The sequence below is a fragment of the Pyrgilauda ruficollis genome, unplaced genomic scaffold (genome assembly GCF_017590135.1).
Source record: "Pyrgilauda ruficollis isolate IOZ18807 unplaced genomic scaffold, ASM1759013v1 scaffold13, whole genome shotgun sequence".
Lineage (NCBI taxonomy): Eukaryota > Metazoa > Chordata > Aves > Passeriformes > Passeridae > Pyrgilauda > Pyrgilauda ruficollis.
The window spans coordinates 4,950,675-4,970,452 of NW_024511432.1; the positions used below are offsets into that span (position 1 = coordinate 4,950,675).

The 19,778-nt window shown below is 56.7% G+C and overlaps 2 protein-coding genes across 4 annotated transcripts; one reads left to right on the plus strand and one right to left on the minus strand.

Moving 5' to 3' along the window:
- Positions 1-2,616: 2,616 nt before the first annotated feature.
- On the plus strand, positions 2,617-10,137 carry ENKD1 (enkurin domain containing 1). Of its 2 annotated transcripts, XM_041458800.1 has the most exons (8): positions 2,617-2,754; positions 3,027-3,251; positions 4,343-4,515; positions 6,562-6,723; positions 7,769-7,938; positions 8,782-8,918; positions 9,388-9,562; positions 9,885-10,137. In XM_041458800.1, exons 1-7 carry the CDS (start codon positions 2,670-2,672, stop codon positions 9,546-9,548), a joined length of 1,113 nt encoding a protein of 370 aa, XP_041314734.1. In that variant the 5' UTR covers positions 2,617-2,669; the 3' UTR covers positions 9,549-9,562; positions 9,885-10,137. The 2 variants fall into 2 exon arrangements, with proteins under 2 accessions (XP_041314734.1, XP_041314732.1); XM_041458798.1 differs by having other exon boundaries at positions 9,388-10,137.
- Positions 10,138-10,278: 141 nt separating this feature from the next.
- Positions 10,279-17,051, minus strand: PARD6A (par-6 family cell polarity regulator alpha). Of its 2 annotated transcripts, none has more exons than XM_041458802.1 (3): positions 16,927-17,051; positions 15,460-15,682; positions 10,279-12,715 (listed from the first exon to the last, which is right to left on the minus strand). In XM_041458802.1, the coding sequence occupies exons 1-3, from the start codon at positions 16,987-16,989 to the stop codon at positions 11,931-11,933; spliced, it is 1,071 nt and encodes a 356-aa protein (XP_041314736.1). In that variant the 5' UTR covers positions 16,990-17,051; the 3' UTR covers positions 10,279-11,930. The 2 variants fall into 2 exon arrangements, with proteins under 2 accessions (XP_041314736.1, XP_041314735.1); XM_041458801.1 differs by having other exon boundaries at positions 10,279-12,718.
- Between the last annotated feature and the right edge of the window lie 2,727 nt (positions 17,052-19,778).

The following is a 19,778-nucleotide window of genomic DNA, read 5'->3' on the forward strand; positions in this document are numbered from 1 at the left end:
GCGTCCTGTCAGTGCTGGCATGCTGAGGATCCTGAAAGGGGTTCTTCCCGTGGAGTTGTCTCAGAAATGTTTAAATTACTGCCTCAGGAGTCAGGGAGTGCAGGTTGTAGCCCCAGCTCTTACAGCAGTGACTCCAGCCAAGCTGCCCTGGCGCCTGTCAGAATTGTGGTGTGACTCTGATGAGGCTCTTGTGGCATCTGCTGAGAGCTCATCAGCAGTCTGTGCCTGCTGTGTGGCATCCTGCATGCTCATGTTCTGAGAGGGTTTGTTGTAGGTATAAAAATGCTGTCCAGGTGAACAGTGCGGGGAAATTGATGCTGGCTGCTCCTGCCCCTTCCTGGTGGAAGGGTCTGTGCTTCTCCCATGGAGAGAAGAGAAGCAACAGGGACCCGTGTGGGCCAGGGCAGGGACTTGTGGCTTTGTGCTGCTTTGAAAAGTACTTCAGAAATGAAAAACATGTTTTTCTCTGTTCTCCCCAAGACCTGAGAAACCATCTGGGCTCTTTCCCAGAAATCCACCTCTGCCCCACATGGTCCTGGAGGGAAATGTTCTGTCTTTTTGTAAAGTGTTTGTCCTTCTGGGGTCAGCCCTGGCCTGCTCAGGGGTGGTGACAGCCCAGGTGTGTTCTCAGGGAGGATATGGCCATGTGGGGCAGGAGCTTCAGCGTCCTGTGGACAAATTGTGTTTGAACCACAGGAGCCATTTAGAGGGAACCCAGGGTCCAGGATAATTCAAATCTCAGGCTAAAAGCTGTCAGATGATGGCCACCTACCTGGTGTTTCCTGTTCACTCCTTCTCTGTCTGCATTCAGTGTTTCCATATGGGAGAACAAAGCCACAAAGGATTTTTTTTGATACTGAAGGTCCCAATATTACAGCAACTGTGGGCATTTTCAGCACTGGTTAAAACACTGACCCACAGTAGGGACAGGGCTGCTGGACCCCTTGTTTCCCCTGCATAGAGTCCAATTTGGGGTGGTTTCTACCTGCAGGACATCTCTGGAGCTGGGGGTGAGGTGTCAAATGAAAGTCAGAAATTCTCCTATACATATGTATATATATATATATATATATATTAAATGTAGCTTTTCAGTGGCTCACTGAGCCCTGTTCATTTCTGTTCTGGTGGTTGGTTTCTGTGGCAGAGCAACGTGTGGCAGGATGTGTGAAGGGCCATCCAGGATTTCTGGACCCATTCCTCCAGACCCAGCGCTCTTTCCGGAGTATTACAAACGTCCCCTCTCAGGTGAGTCCTTCGTGCTTGGTACAGGTTTTAGTTTGTGCTTTGGTGTGACACAGCTTGATGTCCTTATCCCTTGGTGTCCTCGACAGTCTCTATTCACACTGGTGAAGGTGCTTCTGATGGTGATCCTAAAGTAGTCTGTACAGCTGGTTGAAGGATGGGAAAGCATAAGGCAGAGGTGAAGAGGGGGTCATCACGTTGTGTGTGGGCTGTGGGTGCAGAAAGCTGAGGTAAGATCATTTCCTGACAAGGTTCTCCTTTTTCTTTCCCTGCAGCTCGAGGGAGGCTGGAGGGAAATGCTCAGAAGCTGTATTTAACCTCCAGCCCCCTGGACTCAGTTGCCAGCCCCTACCCTGCCCTGGGCAGTGCCCGCCAGGTGCAGCCAGCCCCTCGCATCCGCCCCAGCGGAAAGCTCTTCCTGGAGAGGGGACAGAAAGGGACACTCGGCCTCCTGCTGCAGCTCGAAGGGATCTCCCTTGATGGGGGGATGCCAGCTAAGAGTAAGTACAGCCAAATCACTGCTGGCTTCAGCTGCCTTTGGGGCCAGGGATGAAGCATTTGGGGTGGATTCCCAGGATCTGCTCCCTGAGGAGAGCTTGAGCTTCACAGGGCTGGTCACCCCATCTGCAGCTTTGGCCTGGCAGTGGAGTCACCTGTGCTGGAGCCAGTGATATTTTGGCTCCAGTTTCAGGTTTAAAATGGGAAGAGGGACTTGAAAAAAGGTGCAAAAAATTGGACTTTTTTGTAGTAAAACTTCTATATGAATCAAACAAAACCTTGATGTATTGAGGATGTTTAACATGGTGAGTTCCTAGTTGGTGAAGCCAGGCAGGATTTGGGAAGGATGCCTGTGGATGTGGATGTGAGAACATCTTCGCAGAAGATGTTCCCTTCTCCAGGACAGGGATGTCACCCAGAATACATCCAGAGCTCCAGGAAGGAGATAAGTTTGAGCCCTGTGTGTAATTTTAATTTATTTCCTGTGCTGTCATTGCCCTGAGCTGGTGCCAGTGTGGTGGATTCCACAAGTGCTGTGCCCAAACCAGGGGGGAACAGACTCCTTCTGTGTCTGCATTCAGTGTTTCCATATGGGAGAACAAAGCCACAAAGGATTTTTTTTTGATACTGAAGGTCCCAATATTACTGTGGGCATTTTCAGCACTGGTTAAAACACTGACCCACAGTAGGGACAGGGCTGCTGGACCCCTTGTTTCCCCTGCATAGAGTCCAATTTGGGGTGGTTTCTACCTGCAGGACATCTCTGGAGCTGGGGGTGAGGTGTCAAATGAAAGTCAGAAATTCCCCTATACATATATATATATATATATATATATATATATGTTAAATGTAGCTTTTCAGTGGCTCACTGAGCCCTGTTCATTTCTGTTCTGGTGGTTGGTTTCTGTGGCAGAGCAACGTGTGGCAGGATGTGTGAAGGGCCATCCAGGATTTCTGGACCCATTCCTCCAGACCCAGCGCTCTTTCCGGAGTATTACAAACGTCCCCTCTCAGGTGAGTCCTTCGTGCTTGGTACAGGTTTTAGTTTGTGCTTTGGTGTGACACAGCTTGATGTCCTTATCCCTTGGTGTCCTCGACAGTCTCTATTCACACTGGTGAAGGTGCTTCTGATGGTGATCCTAAAGTAGTCTGTACAGCTGGTTGAAGGATGGGAAAGCATAAGGCAGAGGTGAAGAGGGGGTCATCACGTTGTGTGTGGGCTGTGGGTGCAGAAAGCTGAGGTAAGATCATTTCCTGACAAGGTTCTCCTTTTTCTTTCTCTGCAGCTCGAGGGAGGCTGGAGGGAAATGCTCAGAAGCTGTATTTAACCTCCAGCCCCCTGGACTCAGTTGCCAGCCCCTACCCTGCCCTGGGCAGTGCCCGCCAGGTGCAGCCAGCCCCTCGCATCCGCCCCAGCGGAAAGCTCTTCCTGGAGAGGGGACAGAAAGGGACACTCGGCCTCCTGCTGCAGCTCGAAGGGATCTCCCTTGATGGGGGGATGCCAGCTAAGAGTAAGTACAGCCAAATCACTGCTGGCTTCAGCTGCCTTTGGGGCCAGGGATGAAGCATTTGGGGTGGATTCCCAGGATCTGCTCCCTGAGGAGAGCTTGAGCTTCACAGGGCTGGTCACCCCATCTGCAGCTTTGGCCTGGCAGTGGAGTCACCTGTGCTGGAGCCAGTGATATTTTGGCTCCAGTTTCAGGTTTAAAATGGGAAGAGGGACTTGAAAAAAGGTGCAAAAATTTGGACTTTTTTGTAGTAAAACTTCTATATGAATCAAACAAAACCTTGATGTATTGAGGATGTTTAACATGGTGAGTTCCTAGTTGGTGAAGCCAGGCAGGATTTGGGAAGGATGCCTGTGGATGTGGATGTGAGAACATCTTCGCAGAAGATGTTCCCTTCTCCAGGACAGGGATGTCACCCAGAATACATCCAGAGCTCCAGGAAGGAGATAAGTTTGAGCCCTGTGTGTAATTTTAATTTATTTCCTGTGCTGTCATTGCCCTGAGCTGGTGCCAGTGTGGTGGATTCCACAAGTGCTGTGCCCAAACCAGGGGGGAACAGATGAGCACCTGGTTATGTCAGCTGAGATGTTCCCTGCCTTGGGGAGCCCAAGGAAGGATAATTTTTGATTCAAAACCAAAACAAAACAGAGTCCTAATCCATAATCTTGGTTGTGTCAATGTGGGATAATGTCCTGAAAGCAGGAACAGGGGAAGTTCAAGGCTCTGCAGCCCTCTCTACTTCAGGAACACCATGTGAGCCGAACTGGGAATCGACCTTGCTCTTGAGAGGGGGCTGGCATGGCTTGTCTGGCATAGGCCATACTGGGATGAGAGGAGAACAAGGGAGTCTGTGGACACCAGCAGTGTGCACAGACCTGTTCTGATGCTCACCTGGGCACGGTGGGATCCTCTGGCAGAAGAGTCAGTCCAGGAGTGTGCATCTAACAGGGGCAGGGTGCGGACATGGGCTAGTCTGCAGGAGAGGCAAGGACTTGCTGGTTCTCCTGGCTGTTGGACCAGCTTTGGGAGGGATCTGTGACTGCATCCTGTGGCAGTGTCTGGGAGGTGAAGGTGTGTCTCCCCTTGCTGAGCAGGGAAAGAGGCCAAGGACTACGAGAAGGAAAACGTGAGGCGGATAAAGGAGATTCAGAAGAAGTGCAAAGAGAAGGAGCGAGCCCAAGAGCGCAGCCAGCCCAAGCCTGTGAAAGCTCTCTGGAAATCCCAGAAATACGAGAATGTGGAGTCAAAGGTGAAGGCCAAACTGCAGGTTGGTATCTGTGGAGGAGCTCTTGAACTCTCCAGGCTTGGGGAACAGTGGGGTGATGGGGACAGGGGAGTCCTGGGGCCTGCAGGGTCTGGGGGCATCTCAGTGCTGAAGCACAGTGGGCAGATGTGGCAGTGGGGCTGTGACTGAGAGTGTGGTTTGGTCCAGACAGTGATTGCTGCCATAATCCCTGTCCTGCTTCCCTCTCATAGCTGTGTTTTCTGCCAGGGGATGCTCCCGTCTGACTTTTCAGCTTCCCCATGGTTGGGGCAGCACTTCTCTGGGGTTTGTGCCAAAAGGCTGTGGTGTTTTACCCAGAGGTAAGATCAGCAGCTGCCCTGAGCCTCAGTCCATCTGTTCCCACCTTCTGGATACACAGTGGGCAGTGTGTTCCACGTATTCTTCCCCAAGTGATTGTCCTGGTGAATATCCACTGCTCTGGGGGGCACACAGACATCTCCAGGCAGTCAGGATTGAGGCCTCAGAGATCAGCACAGCCTGTGAGGGTGCCAAGTTGGAGCCTTTAAGATCCTCCTCATCTCAACATTGCTTCCCTTTTGTCTGTGGCCAGCTTTTGGTGCTTAAAATGACATGTATTGATAACAACTGTAAAAATTGGCCAGATGATTCCCAAGCCAGTGGTTCCAGCTGCTGTGTCCCTTTTTCCTGGTGTGTCACCAACCTCTTTGGTATCTGTGACCCTTCCACACATGGGAGCAAACCCACGAGTGCTTCAAGAACAGAAGCCTACGCTCTTGTTTGACAAATCCTCTGGGTGAGAAGAAGATTGAGCTCATTTCTTCCTTTGTTTTGGGGAAAGGGGGTGGTCTCTGCGCAGGCAGGTTCTGCGTGGTGCGTTACTTGTGCTCTGTGTGTTCCTCCAGAGAGGCCCTGGCACTGACTCATGATGCTTTAACTGTTGCTGTGGCTCTCCTGGAGCTGAGGTGTTCCCTGTGAAGGATCTCCATCTTCTGTGGAGCTGCTGCTGCTGCTGCTCAGAGTTTCAGTTGATTCTGCTGGATCTTGATGACTAATGCAGAGTTTTTTCTCTATCACCTGTCCCTGAGGCTGTTAGCTGTAGCAGTTGTCTTGCAAAGGGTTCTGGCAGTCCCAGTGCTCCTGTGGAGGGAGATGGGGCAAGCTGTGCTCTGTGCTCCTGAGGTCAGACTCAATCAGCCTTACCAGCTGTGCTAGGTGAAGGCAATTCTCATTAACTTACCAGAGAGATCCAGATCTCTTGTTGAAACAAGACTGGTCATCATTGGAGCATGAACAGTCTGGGCAGTGCTGAGGGCATCCCATACCCTGCTCCTCACACCAAACCCACCAGTGTGGCTGCCCAGTCCCACCATCTGTCTGCAGCTCTGCCCAGCTGAATGGGCCAGGCAAGAGGAAATCTTCCCCAGGGAGCTGCAGCTCAGCTCAGACCTTGGGTATTTCTAAAGATCTGGGGGTGGCCCTGTGCAGTTCCCATCACTCCCAAGGGCAGAGCAGAGCCCCAGCTGTGTTTTTCGTAAGGTCACCCACTTGCCACAGTGTCAACTTTCAGTTTTCAGGGTTTGTTTGCAACAAGACTGTCTGAGATAGTCCCAGACCACCTGCTAGACATCAAGTACTGTCACCCTGTGCCACAGCCTTTGAAGATGCCCCTCAGATGCAATCCCACCAGACTCCTTCACTCTCTGCTCCTTTTTCTTTCTAGAGTGATATAACCTAGATTTGAGGTGCTGAGCAGAGCAGCCCTGGAGAACAGCACCTCAGCAGGCAGCCTCCTGCCTACCTGCTTGATCCAAATTTGCTTCTGCAGAGCTCCCCCCCTGTTTCTCAGCCTTCATTCTATGGCCAGGTCTGGATCTGTTGTGTTTGTTGGTCTTTGCTGGCTGATTACAGATTATCTTCCCCCAAGAACTTCTGCCAGGCCGTGGCAGAAAGCTTGTGCTGTCTGGAAACCTGTGGCTGAGCCCGTGCTTGACCACCCAAACTTGGTTGAGAGGGTTTTTCTTTGCCCCAGCCTCCCTCCACTGGTGGATCTTTTCTTGTCTTTCCCAGGAGACCTCTCCACCTCCCAATCCCGAGGCTGTGAATTTCCTGCGGGCGTATTCCCGCTGTGGCTCTGGGATCAAGCCATGCAGACCACTGTCCCCAAGGCCAGTCAGAGCAAAAGCAGGAGCAGACACAGAGGCTCCAGAGGCACAGGGGGCTGAAACCAAGGTGAGTTACACACTACCTGCATCCATCCCAGGGATTTCTGGCATGGAAAATCCATTCTTCTGAAGTGTTGGGTCAGATGTGCTGCTTGAGTAGGGAGATCTGTAAATACTGTTCCTGGCTGAAGGGAAGGAGCAGGGTCCTGGTCACTGGGGAGGTGAGATAGGTATTCAGGGGCTGTTAATTCTAGCTTCATCCTCACTCATAGTTAAGGAGATCATGAAGTTCACTGTGAAAATTCCACCTCCTCACGCCAGCAATCTCAAATCTGCTCTGCCAATGGCTTTGCAGGAGGTCTTGGGTTTTTGGAGGCTGTTCCCACTGTAATCAAAGGAACTGTGGCTTCTGGATGTTAGATAAAAATTTGGAAATGAGTGTGTGTTTTAGTGAGGAGAGTTAAATCAGCATTAATATTTAAACCTTTCAAGTAGTCTGTTTGGGAGGTCCTAAACAGCTCCATGACTCATGTCCTTTTCCCTTGGCAATTGTGAGATTGTCAGTTTGTTGGTTCCTAAATGCCATGAATGACTTAATTAAACAGGACATGATCTACAAAGGAGGAAGACCAGGGAAATCTTAAATGCAAACACAGCCACCTTCTCCACTGCTTTGTCCAGCAGAGTAGCTGTGGTGGAGGTGCTATGTCTGGGCAAGTATCCCAAGGATCAGCAAAGTTCCTGCTCTGCCAGGGGCTCTGTTGAGTTTCTTGGCCTGGTGAGCACCCAACCTGTTTTTCCTCTGCCCTCAAAATGCTCCAGTAGGAGCCATGGGGACTACGTCAAGCCTGGGTTTTTCTGTCCTTTTGACTTTTAAGGCATGTGGTCGTCTTGGGGACCTTAAAGAGGCCAGGATTAGACTTGGCTTTAAGTGCCTGCCTTCCCAAACCGTGGCCACAGCTCCTGCCTGTCTGTGTCTGCCCACTGAGACACGCTGTGCCGAGGATCTGCCTGTCCTGCTGTCATACAATTAATATCTTGTGTGGTGCATTTTTGCTGGCTGTGTGCACGTGCCCAGCCTGCCCCTGACGCCTCTCTGTCTCTTTTTGCAGGTGCAGGTGGAGGGCAGGAGCGTTGACTTCATCAGGCACAACGCGTGCGCTGCCCGGCGGGCCCCGCTGCGCCGCTCGCAGTCCCTGCAGGCGCTGGCCGAGCTGCTGCAGCAGCGGCACCGCCAGCAGGAGGAATACAACGCCAAGCAGAAGGGCCACGTCCCCCAGTAGTATGTGTGCCCCTCTCTGCTCCACGAGACCGTAACTGCCTTAATGCACACCCTGGCTTGTGCCTGGAGGGATGGGCTGGGCACAGAGGTGCTCTTGCGATGTGCAGCAGTGTCGGTTTCTCTGATTGGGGAGTCAACGCTGTCCCTCCTGCTTTCTTGGCTTAACCAAGTGTGACAGGGCTCAGAGGGAGTTTTGTCTCCTCCTCCCTTGCTTGCTGTTGTACAATGGTGCTGATATGGGGAAGCTCTGTGTGCCTTGAGAAATGTGCTCCTGCCTTTTGTAGGCTTTGTTCCTTGTGATGTAGCTTTGGCATGAAAAGGTCTGGTTTTGGAGAGGCACAGAGCTCGCTCTGCCTCACAGGTGTTCATCCTGCCTTGGTCCTGGGTTCTGGGGAGCATCCAGCTAGTGCTGTGCATTTTGAGGTTCTGCATGGGAAACAGACCCTGTCCTAGGACTGACTGTGGTGCCAGTCCTTTGCCTGTGCTGTCCTCTGCCAGCATCCCTGGCCGTGAGCTGCTGTCTGACTTCACTCTGCCATTGACCCGCAGATGGTTTGGCAAGGACTCAGTGAGCCAGAAACGAGGAGCAGCAGCCCTTGTCTCCAAGGAGCACGTGCTGGCCTGAGTGCATCTGCCCCAGCAGCTCTTTGTGCATGTGGAGCACATTTGCTGGTCCACATATGTGGTTTAAACACGGTGTATCCCCCACCATGAGCATGTGTGCCAGCACGCAGCTCCCTGGGGTCCTCATCCAGTGACATGGAACCCTGCGGGGCTTGAAGGGCACATTCCTGGCCTCTGCCTGTGCCAGATGTGCTGACACCTGCTCTCCTTTTCCTCCAGCCTGCTGGAGAGGAAGGAGCTGTGGCGCAAGCAGACGGAGGAGCGGCTGCGAAACCTGCCGGACCCCGACACACCACCCGGGCACACCATGATGCCCGAGGGCCAGCGCCTGGAGACCCTCAGCAACCTGAAACAGAGTAAGAGCAAAAAAACCAGCGGATCCAGCTCAGAAGAACAAACAGTCCTAGGCAGGATAAGGGAGAAGAGACACAGGGACACATTCCTGGCACTTGGAGAGTTGCCTGGATTAAGGCATATATAGGCAGGATGTGAGCTGTGTGCATGGAAAGAGGAATCAGTGTCCTGCAGGTTACAGGACTGGCTCTCTGGAGCACACTTGTCCAGGGGACTTGATGTTAGGGTTGCTATTGCTCCTAAAATCTTAGAAAGATTTTGGCTGAAAGGGACCTTCAGAGATCTCTAGTCCAATCCTTGGTTCTCAAAGCTGGAGCATGTCCCTCAGGTCTTATATCCAGCTGAGCTTTAAATAGAAGGATTCTAGTTCCTTGTTCCAGTGCTGCCATTGTCTTCTTGGTCATAGCACTAGAAAAAGGGTGGATTTCTTTGCTTTTCAACTTACACAACTTTTTTTTCCTCTTTTTACAGGCCAGGAACAGCTGATAAAGGAGCTGGTTCTGCTGCCAATGCGTGGAGACAGCCTCAGGATGCAGAAGAGGCGGGTAGAGCTTGAGAGGAAGCTCTCCCAGATAGACGAGGCAATCAAAATTTTCTCAAGGCCGAAAGTCTTCATCAAGTTGGACTCCTGAGCTGGTGGGGCCAGGTGTGCTGTGCTGCTCTGCCTGAACATCCTTTGTTGCTGGGCAGGAATGGACATCACTTTTTGGGAGGGAAAGAGAGGAAGCCAAGTTCCAGACCCTGGGCCCATGCAGGTGCCAATTACAGTGTCCAGTACACAGCTGGCATCTCTTGCTCACCTTTCAGTGCTGTGTCTTGTCCACAGAAAAGGGAGGGAGATGCCCTAAGAAAGGCCCTGCTCAGTGGTCTGGAGAACAGTTGTCTCTGCTGCTTGACTCTCACAGATCAGCTCTCTGCTCTGGAACTCTGGCATCACCTCTTACTTTCCCTTTTTTTCCTACTTCTAGAAACTGGTAGGAGGTCTCTTGTGCTGCTGCCTGTGGTATTCCTTGTCATTCTGCTGAGCTGGACTGTGGTCATGGCTCATCCTGAGCACCTGAGAGCTCAGGGAACAGCTTGGGGACAAGAAAGAAGCACAGAGCTTCAGTGTTTTCTGCCCAGGGAAGGGCTGAGCTGTCAGGAGGGTCTGGTCAGATGTCTGGAGAAGTCTTTGTTGTCTGTGGGGCAGGAGATACTCCAATAAATCATCATGTCCATCTAGCAGTGTGTGTGCAGCTCCCAGTGGGCCCAGCAGGGCCTGAGGAATGGTGTGGGCAGCAGAAAGCATCAGCATTGGCACAGTGCAGGCAGGGGATGAACCGTGCGTTTCACAGGGTGCTGGGACATGGCGGTGGGACATGGACTGGAGAATGTACAAAATCCTGCTGGATCTCCATCCACAGGCTGGCAGGACAGGGCTGGAAGGTGCCATCACATAGGTGAGCTCACTGCTGCCTTACCTTCAGATGCCATGCAGGAACCTGTGCAGACCTTTGCAGGGATCTTGCTGCATGAAGAAGCTGTAAGGGATGGCTGGAGGGCTTGGTGCATCTTTTGCTCAGCAGGGGCACGGTGCCACAGCTTGGAGCCACATCCAACTGAATTAGGAGAATCTCCAGGGAGGGGCTTTTCCCCATCACCTTGCTGGGGCTCTGTCTCCAGACAATGCTGGCCTCATGGGGAACACTTTTTCCCCTGAAATCCCATCTGGTTTTCCCTTCTTGCAGCTTGTGCTGTTGCTCCATCCCCATTTGCTGCACAGGGTGGGGATGCTGTGTGTGGATACCCCAAGCAGCTGCCTTTCTGCAGGGCAGGATTTTGTGGGGTGGGGATATTGTGGAGTATCCTAGCCCTGCCTGTGCCACCTGGCACACTGCAGTGCCCTGGGATGTCAGGGCTGACGCTGCTGCCAAGGCGTGGGGAGTATTTTGGCACTCGAGGGCTGGAGGAGGTGAGATGCCAACTGGAAAATCACCCCATGTGCCCCTGGGGCCACCTCAGGGCAAACCCCACAGCCAGGCTGAGCCGGCTGGATGAGAGTGACTGGGGGCCATGGGCACAGCCCCTGGGCACCTCCCTGCCCAAAACCAGCCTGGGCTAACCAGCCCTGCTGCCAGATCTGCTCTCTGGTCTGTCTGGGCCCTGGCTGTGTGCCATGAGTGTCCTCAGCCCTTGCTGCACTCCCAGCCTGCCCTGGCCTGAGGCTCTGAATGGAGAGTTGGTGCTGGCTTTTCAGACCCTGAGAGCTGCAGGTCCCACCACAAGCCCTTGGCAGCAGTGAGTGCCACATTGGCTTGGCACTTTTGTGAGAGGGACTGAGGGTGCTGGGAGCCCCAGGAGAGGAGCAGGGGCAGGTGTGGACACCCCTGCCCTGAGCTTGGGGCTGAAGAAGGAGGATGGGGCTGCACTATCCCTAGCAGCATTTGCAAGGCTGAGTGACAGCCAAGGTGCTGCTGCCAGACCAGGTGTCCCTTGCATTAGTGAGTGTCCCTGCAGCAGGGACAAGGTGGGAAAGGGGGGACCAAGCAAGGCTGACTGCATCAGGCCATCAGGCCAGGCAGCTGCCCAAAACAGCCTGGACATGGGTCCTGGAAAAGGCACAATGAGTCTCAGTGGGGTCACCCAGCACAGCAGCAAAGGTCAAGGCCATCGCCCCCAGGCACTGCCTTCTGTGCACAGGGCTGGGGTACCCACCCGCTGTCCCCCTCCTCCCTGCAGTGACATGAACCAGGGACAAGCATGGCGCTTTCTAGAAAAAGTTTTACTGTCCATTGCAATATATTAATGATGCATATTTCAATAAAACAATTAAAAACCCCCGCTTGCTTGGAAGAGGAGGTAAGGGCGCTCAGAGGGGCAGTGCCTGGCTTGAATGGGTCCCACAGTGGGGCTCTGGGGGTCACGGGCAGCCCCTCTCCACCCCTGCCCGATGGCCACATCATCACCCTGGTGTCCACATCCAGCCCAGATCAGCGGGAACCCAGCCAGCCACCAAGTGGCACGGGCCCCTGCGGCTATAGGGTGAGGAGGGTGCCATCCTCCCGTCCGCTGCCCCTGCCAGGGCTGCCGTCGTGGCTGCCGAGGGACTGCAGGGAGCCCCGCGAGCTGTGCGGGGACAGGCTCCGCTGCAGGGGTCCGTCCGCGGGGCCCCCGTTGGGGCAGCCCCCGGGGATGTAGTGGGACGCGCTGTCGCTCTCGATGACCAGGTCGCCCTCCTCGTCGCTCTCGGCCGTGCTGTAGTTGCTCAGGTACTGCGAGGCCGGGCTGGGGGTCTGCTGGCTGGGGGTGCTGTCCGTGGACATGCCGGAGCTGCCCGAGGCCTTGCTGCTGCGGATGACGTTGTTGCGCTGGTTGGCCGGCTTGACGGTGATGATGAGGTTGTGGCTGTTGGCCACCATCATGTCCGTCACTTGGTCCAGGGACTTGCCAGCCACATCGATGCCGTTCACCTCCAGGATCTCGTCGCTGACCGCCAGCAGCCCCGTGCTCTCAGCCAAGCCGCCCTTCACCAGGCGGGAGATGAAGATGCCGGGCACCTTCTCGACGCCCTGCGGGGCCACGCGCACGCTGACGCCGTCGCGGATGTAGAAGCCCAGTGGTTTGTCAGAGCCGTGCTTGTGCAGCCGCACGCGCCGGTGCGTCTCGGGCAGGATGTCCACGTCGATGATGGAGGAGATCTGGCGGAAGTCCTGGGGCATCCCGATGAGGAGGTGAGGCTTGGCCCGGTAGTGTGCTGGGCGCAGCAGCCCTTTCTTCTTCCGCTGCAAGGAGTTGGAGGCGAAGACGCTGGCATCAGACTCTGCTGCAGGGAGCGAGGGAGGACACGGGTCAGGCACTGCAGCTGCCGGGGACGTGAGCGCGTGCCCTTGGCCCCAGGTGCTCAGCAGAAGGGCCCTGCTCACAGGTCTCAATGGCTTTTCCTCCCCAGATCATCAGCCTGGCTTTCTCTGCAGCCTGTCTCCGCTGGGGCCCATCTCCTGGGATTACCCAGCGTACACAGGCACACAGGCCAGGATTAGTGGGATCGAGGCAGTGATTCAGCCTTAATCACACTTTAAGCCAAACTCTGCAGTTTAACACTAGAGCTGCCAGCCCTGATGGCCTGGGAGCTGCAGCCATGCCCCAGTTTGGGTTTGGGGAGAGAGGACCCCCCACACAAGTGTGCTGTGGTGGCAACCAACTCCCTTAGGGCGAGTCCAACCCCAAGAGACAGCACCAGAGTCCTCTGCCCCACCAGAGCAGGGCTATCACTGGCATGGGTTGGTGATAGCCACCACTGTGTCCTGCAGAACTCTGCCATTCCCAAGGACAGAGACTCCACACCTCCTGGAAATTCATCCCGGGGCTGCAGCATCCTCAGGGCCCCTGAATATCCCAGACTGTAATTTGTGCCCATGTCTCTTATTCCACCATCAGGCACCTTCATACAGGGTTTGACTCCATCCTTCTGGACCGTGGCCTGGGGCTGCTCTGTGGGGCCCAGCTCCAACCCATCACTCTTGGCCTCACCCACCAGGTGCTGGGGAGTAGCCCCTGGTTCCTCTCTGGTTTCTCCCCATCTCTTTCCGTGGGGGAGCCCAGATCTGGATGCTCCATGGTCAGCACATTCCGCACAGTGTCCCCCACCAGCATCTGGACCCTGCTCCAGCTGCGGGGCTGCTAGGGATGTCCCCAAGCCCAGGGGACATGGGATTTCTCCCTAGCCAAGCCAGCCTGCCAGGGCTCCTGGTTTATAAATATCTCCCTGCACACACAGCCTTGGCATATTTTTAGCTCAGGGAAGGGTGGCGGAGGCTTTCCCACAGCTATTTCAGCACACAGCTCCTCTCCAAGGGGCGCAGAGTGGCTGGGCCAGGCAGGTCCAGCACGCCAAGGATGAGCCCCACGGTGGCCCTGGCAATGTCCCACGCCTTCCCCTGCCCTTCCCATGAGCCTGGGCCCAGCCAAGGAGGGTCAGTGCCATTGTCCCAGCCAGGCTGCCCTGCAGGGATGGCTTCACCCAGCGGGGTGATGGCACAGAGGTGAGCCCAGCTGCAGCCTTTGCTTTTTGCCCTGCTGTAGCAGGACTGGCTGCTGCGGAGCCCACTGCCAGGAGCACACCTGTGTGTGTGCACAGCTCCCTGCACCCGGCGGGGGGAGAGGCTCTGCAGCCACATTCCTCAGCGACCCAGACCGGTTCAACGACAGCCCAGCCTCGGGATGACCTGGATCCATTTTAAATTAGCTGTGATTCACCCAGGACTTGCTCCTGGCCTCTCTGCTCACCTCCCTGTGGCGCTTCCCGCCCTGCGGCCCCTCTCCTGCAGGCACAGCTGGGTGCTGGGGCTCCCTGGTGCTGCCTGCTCGCCTTCCTTATCATGCTGCCCATGGAGCCAGGCTCTGCAGGCTCCCTCTCCACACTGTGCTGTCTTGGCACAGTCAGCCGTGGGCCCTCACAGGCTTTTACAGCAGCCCACAGGATGGCTCTTGGGAGCAGGAGTGATGGTCCCACTGCAGCCTTGGCACATTCACCCCTGCACTGGCTCTCCATGTCACAGCCTGGGTCCAAGCATTGGGCCAGGAACAGGGGATAGTTCAGAGCTGGCAGCGACAGCTCCTGAGTGCACCACGAGCTCCAGCAGCCTGGATCACTGCTGCCAGCCCCCACACCATGTGGCCACAGGGGAAACACATGTCCAGGGCATCCCACACCACCCTGATGCAAAAGCCCAGGAAAACTGACACCGCAGCCAGAGCTGGCCACCAGCATCACCTCTTGCCCAGAGACTTCATACCACTAACACGAGCTGGAAACACAGACTCACTCTGGATGCTGTGCTGACCCTGTGGCTCTGGGTCAGGCTCTGGCTCTGTGAACTGCTGACTGATGGTGCTATGAAAGAGAAAACCTTGGTGCTACTAAACTGAATGGAAGGGGATGGGCTTGTTTTCCCTGCAAACAGGAGAAATACTCTGTGTGTTTGTCACTTGGAGGCAGGATGCTGCTATCAGGATGCTATCAGGTGTTCCTGGTCAAAGAAGTGGATCCTTGGGAATATGCCACTAAGGTAAGGGCAAGCCCCTGGTCTGACAGGGAGGCACCAAGCCCCTTCTCAACATCAGAAATCCAGCAGCACCTGGCACCCCAAGAGCTCTACCAAAATGATGGCTGTTGCCTCCTCAGGGCAGGAAGCTGGATGGGGCTGCTGGCACAGTGCTCACGGGACTAACATGGGTGTTATCTGGGAGCCCATGCAAGCTTGGCTGCAAAACACGACTTCAAAGGGGTGAATTGCAAGGATCTGCCTTTGCTCACCAGTCGCATGGGGCTGGGCTGAGGCAGGTGCCCTCAGCTGCCAGGGAGAGCCTGTGTGGTTGCCACAGCCCTGGCAGGGTTCTGGCAGACTCCCAGTGCCACCATCTCCACATCCATCCACCAAAGCAGTGGCTGGAGGGTATGTGACCAGCCAGGCCCTGCTGGCACAGTCCAAAGGTGGAACCAGCAGCACTGCGGGTTGTGGATCATCTCTCTTGGCAGGAGGACACGTCCAGTGCCGCGCTTACCCTTCTTCTGGATGATGACCCTGAGGAGGGGGTTGGCCGAGGACAGGGCTTTGTGGTAGTTGTCGTCGTTGTTGATGGGCAGGAGGTCGCCGTGGATGTCTGTGTAGCCCAGGAGCACGTCCACCCGCGGGATCTGGTGCACTGTCTGCAGCAGCTGGTAGAAGTCCTGGAAGCTGCCGGCGCCAGAGCGCTTCATGGCAAAGCGGCGAAATTCAGCATCAAACTGCAGAGGAGGATGAGGAAGAGGAGGAAGAGGGTGACTCTGGGCAGGACTGGCCCCGGTCTGCAGGACTGATGCAGACAGGGGACCACACAGAGCTGCCCCAGGGCAGGCAGAGCCAGTCAGGAGGAGCCCGTCCCAAAAACAAAGTAAAGAGGGAAGCCGTTTTTCTGCCCAAACACTGAAGTGATGGGGCAAAAAGATGGCCAGGCGGCAGAGGAAGGACCCTCTGGCCGTACCACCAGCCGTGGCAGACTCCGTGCTGCCGGGAGGCCCTTCCCTGCGACACGGGCGCTGCCGTAGCACCTGGTGAGCAACAGCGCTAATTAATGCCTCCTTCCGTCACGACGAACGGGAAGCCAATTAAGAACAGGCTGAGGAGCGCTGCGAGGATCGCGCTGCCCGCGGGGGTCACACCCCAGCTGTCGGGGCAGGCGGTGGCCACCACGTCCTGGGAAGGAGGGCACCCTGCACCCTGCCGGGGGTCCCGAGCAGGCAGTGGCACAGCTGGGCGAGCGCACAGCTGGATAAGGGTGCAGAAAGGGAGTGCACGCATCTGGGCGAGCACAGGGGTGGGTGGATGGGCACAGGTGGACAGTGGTGCATATCTGGGTGACCGCACACATCTGGGCAAGGGTGTGCCAGGTGAGCACATATCTGGATGAGCAGACACGTCTGCGGGAGACCACAACTGGGCTAGCGCACAGTCATGCAGGTGTGCACATCTGGAGGCGCGACAGGGGCTCGTCCCTTGCTGGGGGCGCACATCTGGGTGATGGCATAGCCGGGGACGAGCATGCCTTGGCCAGCACGCACATCTGGGTGAGTGCACATCTGGGCGAGGTGTGTCCCCGGGGTGACCGCACACCCCGCACACCCGCACCGGCGGGGCCACCCCGCACACGGGGGCTGCCGGAACGGCGCACCGGCGCCCCTGCGCATCTGGCGAGCGCTCCGCCGCCGCGTTCCCACGGCCGCGCCGAGCGAGCCCGCGGCCCGGCAGAGCCCACGGTGGCGGGACGCCGCGGCCGCCGGGCCGGGCTGCGCTCGGGGAGGCTCCGGGCAGCGCCGCCGCAGCGCAGGGAGCGGAGAGCCCGCACGGCCTGGCTCCCGCGCCGCTCCCTGGTGCGCGGAGCCACCCCACGTGTGCTGCCCGACGCGGGGGCGACGCGCTCGGTCGTGACCCGGCGGAACCGGCACGGGCATCGGCATCGGCATCACCGGCCCCGTCCCCGGCGGGCGCTTACCTTGCTCTTGACCTCGATGACGGGCTCGGCGGAGCGCGCCGGCGTGCGGTGGTGCTTGGCCATGGTGCGGGCCGGGCCGGGCCGCGGGGCCGCGCCGCCACCGCCGCTCCCGCGGCCACGGGGGATTTTCACCGGCCATGACGTCACCGGCGGGCAGGCCGGGCGCCGCCGCGCCATTGGCCCAGGCGGGGCGCGGGGCGGGGCCGGGCGGCTGCTGACAACGTCGCCGTGGAAACGGGGGTGGGGACGGGAGGGCGGCAGGACCCCCATCCTCATCCCTGTCCCCGTCCCCAAGCCCGTCTCCATCCCAGTCCCCTCCACGTCGGCCCCGTCTATCCGGGCACGGCTCCGCTCCCCGTCGGGCCGCCGCCGCGCCGGGACGGCACCGGGCACCGCGCCGGTAACCTCGGGCATCCCATCGCTGTCAGGAACCTCATTAGCGACATTAAACCCAGCTCGGTGTCTGGGGACACCGAGCTCCGGCACGCGGCCGGCATCCGCACGGAATCCCCGCGAGTGTCGCCGGTGGAAGCCTCGGCCCCGCCCGGGAATATCCCTGCATTTCCCCGTGCTGGCAGGCGGCTTCCCGTGCCACCGGTGTGGTGGCCTTTGGCAGAGGCAACCCTGGTAGCAGGGGATGTATTCCAGCTGTGTCCCTCATTCCCTGCCTCCTGGTTCGCTCTGGCTTTTCTCCTTTGTCTGGCAGGGAAATTTCATGCTGCCCCAGAGCAGGGTGGGCCAGGGAAGGTTCATTGTTTTGGGGATGATTTGCTTTACTGAGCAGTGGAACAGCTGAGCGAACACCAAGTTCACCGGGTGTGTGGCAAAGCCTCGCCGCGCCCGTCCCAGCACCAGGCTGCCAGGATGTGCAGCCAGAGCACATCTCCTTGGTGCTGCCAGGCTGTGCCCACAGGTGATGCCTGTGGGATGTGCCTGGCAGAACTGGCTCTGCTCAGGCACAGAAACACTCAGGGACAGCCAGAGAAGCCCTTCCCTGCAGACCCCACTGCAGTGCAGCTCTGCCAGTGATGCCAGAGCACACTGTGAGCTCCCTCCTGCCAGCACCAGGGTCACCAGCCCCAGAGCCTGAACAAAACCAGACTCTTGCTCACTGACTCTGAGGAATTTTGGAGCCAAAGGGGCCATGACTGCAGCACCATGAAGCAGTTTTTAAAGCCAGACACCCAACGAGCACAGTGCTTCCGACAGAATAAACACATCGAACCAAGCCCAGAGAATCAGCTGGGCTTGTCTGGATTCTGCTGCCCTTTGATCCTTGCCCTGTCCTGGCCCAGGGAGCAACATCTGGTCAGGACAAAATTGCATCACACCCCGGCATTCCTCCAGCACCAGGTCGGTGTTAGCTGCTCTGTGGCTCCTGGCAGGCTTGTCCCTTGTGTCACTGTGCCTGGGTGAGCAAAGGAGCACACCAGGCTGCGAGACCGTGGGGCATCTCCTCATGTGCTGGCAAATTCTCCTCCCGCTGTGCTAAGAGATTGCCACGCCATGAAAACCAGCCTGACCACAAACAGAGCTGTAAACTCATCAGCAATACCCACTCAGCCCCCCCAGTTTAGTTTGGTTTTTTTTAAACAGAGTAATTGTGTTGAGTTCAGAGAGATAATCCTGATTTACTCCATGGTTAATATTTACGCAGGCGACAAAAGCAGCTTGCAGCCCTTCATCTCCAGTTTTGGTAAATTGGAGTTAATTGTTCAGCAGGACAGTGGGGTGATGTGCTGGTCACACCTTCTGGTTTGTGCTGTGGCCCCTTATCTGCTGCCACAGAGTGAGATAAGTTAAGCAGACAGTATCAGGACGTTTGTTTTTCCTCAGTCCCAGGAGCTCTGAATCAGCCTCTGGAACTGGAGCATGTGCTACCTGATGTTCAGATGTGTCCACTGACTCCAGATCCACCAGTTCTTGGCTGCAGTGGGTGAGGGCAGCGAGGGCCTGGCTCTCTGGGGGCTCCAGCACCCCCGGCATGGAGGGGGGCTGCTGAGGTTTAGCACTCATGTGCCTCAGGAGGTTGTTCCTCCAGCCCCTGCTCCAAGCCAGGTCAGTGCTGGATTCAGGTAAGCTTGTCCCGTGAGCAGGCATTTTTCCCAGCAATGGCTCAGACACGGAATGAGCAGAAAGCAGCTCAGTTGAGCTCTGTCCTGCTTGTCTGTGATGAAGGAGAAGCACAGGAGGTCGAGGCAGGATCGGCGCTGTGGCTACAGCTGCGCAGCTGGTCCAGGGGCCAGCAACAGCACAGGCAGTTCCAGATAAAACACACAGAGTCCCTGATCCTGGTTCCACTCCAACACCTGCACGGCCTCACCCTGTCCCTGCCACCCATGGGAACTCGCCTGGTGCTCTGAACAAAGGCTGCAACCAAGCGAGCAGCAGTCACCTTGACTTTGGCAATGGCAAGGGTGGCCCTGGACACTGCGTTTGTCTTTCCCCACTGCCAGCAGGAGCCGAGAGATGGGGATCACGATCTGTGCTGATGGAGCAAGAGCAGCAAATAGCTCTGGCGGCGTCTCCTCGGGCTGGAGGGACTCAGAGCAGAAGCTGGGGAGGCAAAGCCCACCTGGGCAGTGAGCCCTCCCAGGGACAGCAAGGACAGAGCCGCAGGAGTGCAGCCCCAGCGCTCGCTGTGGGATGTGGGTGCGAGAGAGGAATGGGCTCCGACGAACTCTCCACCCTCACAAGGACGTACCCCGGCCGCTGTGGAGGCTTCACCCGACCAGACCCAGGCTCAGCTCATTTCTTCGTGATTTTGCGTTGTCGGCTCCACGGCAGCGCTGCCCTTGGGCTCGGCTCTTCCCGGGAGCCGCGGGGCGATGCATCCCCGCGGCAGAGTGCCT

Excerpts from the sequence above, each read along its gene's own strand:
- ENKD1 (XM_041458798.1), top strand. The coding sequence starts at position 2,670 with ATGTGTGAAGGGCCATCCAGGATTTCTGGACCCATTCCTCCAGACCCA. Across the intron at positions 4,516-6,561 it reads AGGTGAAGGCCAAACTGCAG|GAGACCTCTCCACCTCCCAA; the intron begins GTTGGTATCTGT and ends TGTCTTTCCCAG. Across the intron at positions 8,919-9,387 it reads CCTCAGCAACCTGAAACAGA|GCCAGGAACAGCTGATAAAG; the intron begins GTAAGAGCAAAA and ends CTCTTTTTACAG.
- PARD6A (XM_041458801.1), bottom strand. The coding sequence starts at position 16,989 with ATGGCCAAGCACCACCGCACGCCGGCGCGCTCCGCCGAGCCCGTCATC. Across the intron at positions 15,683-16,926 it reads TCATCGAGGTCAAGAGCAAG|TTTGATGCTGAATTTCGCCG; the intron begins GTAAGCGCCCGC and ends CCTCCTCTGCAG. Across the intron at positions 12,719-15,459 it reads GGTCATCATCCAGAAGAAGG|CAGAGTCTGATGCCAGCGTC; the intron begins GTAAGCGCGGCA and ends CGCTCCCTGCAG.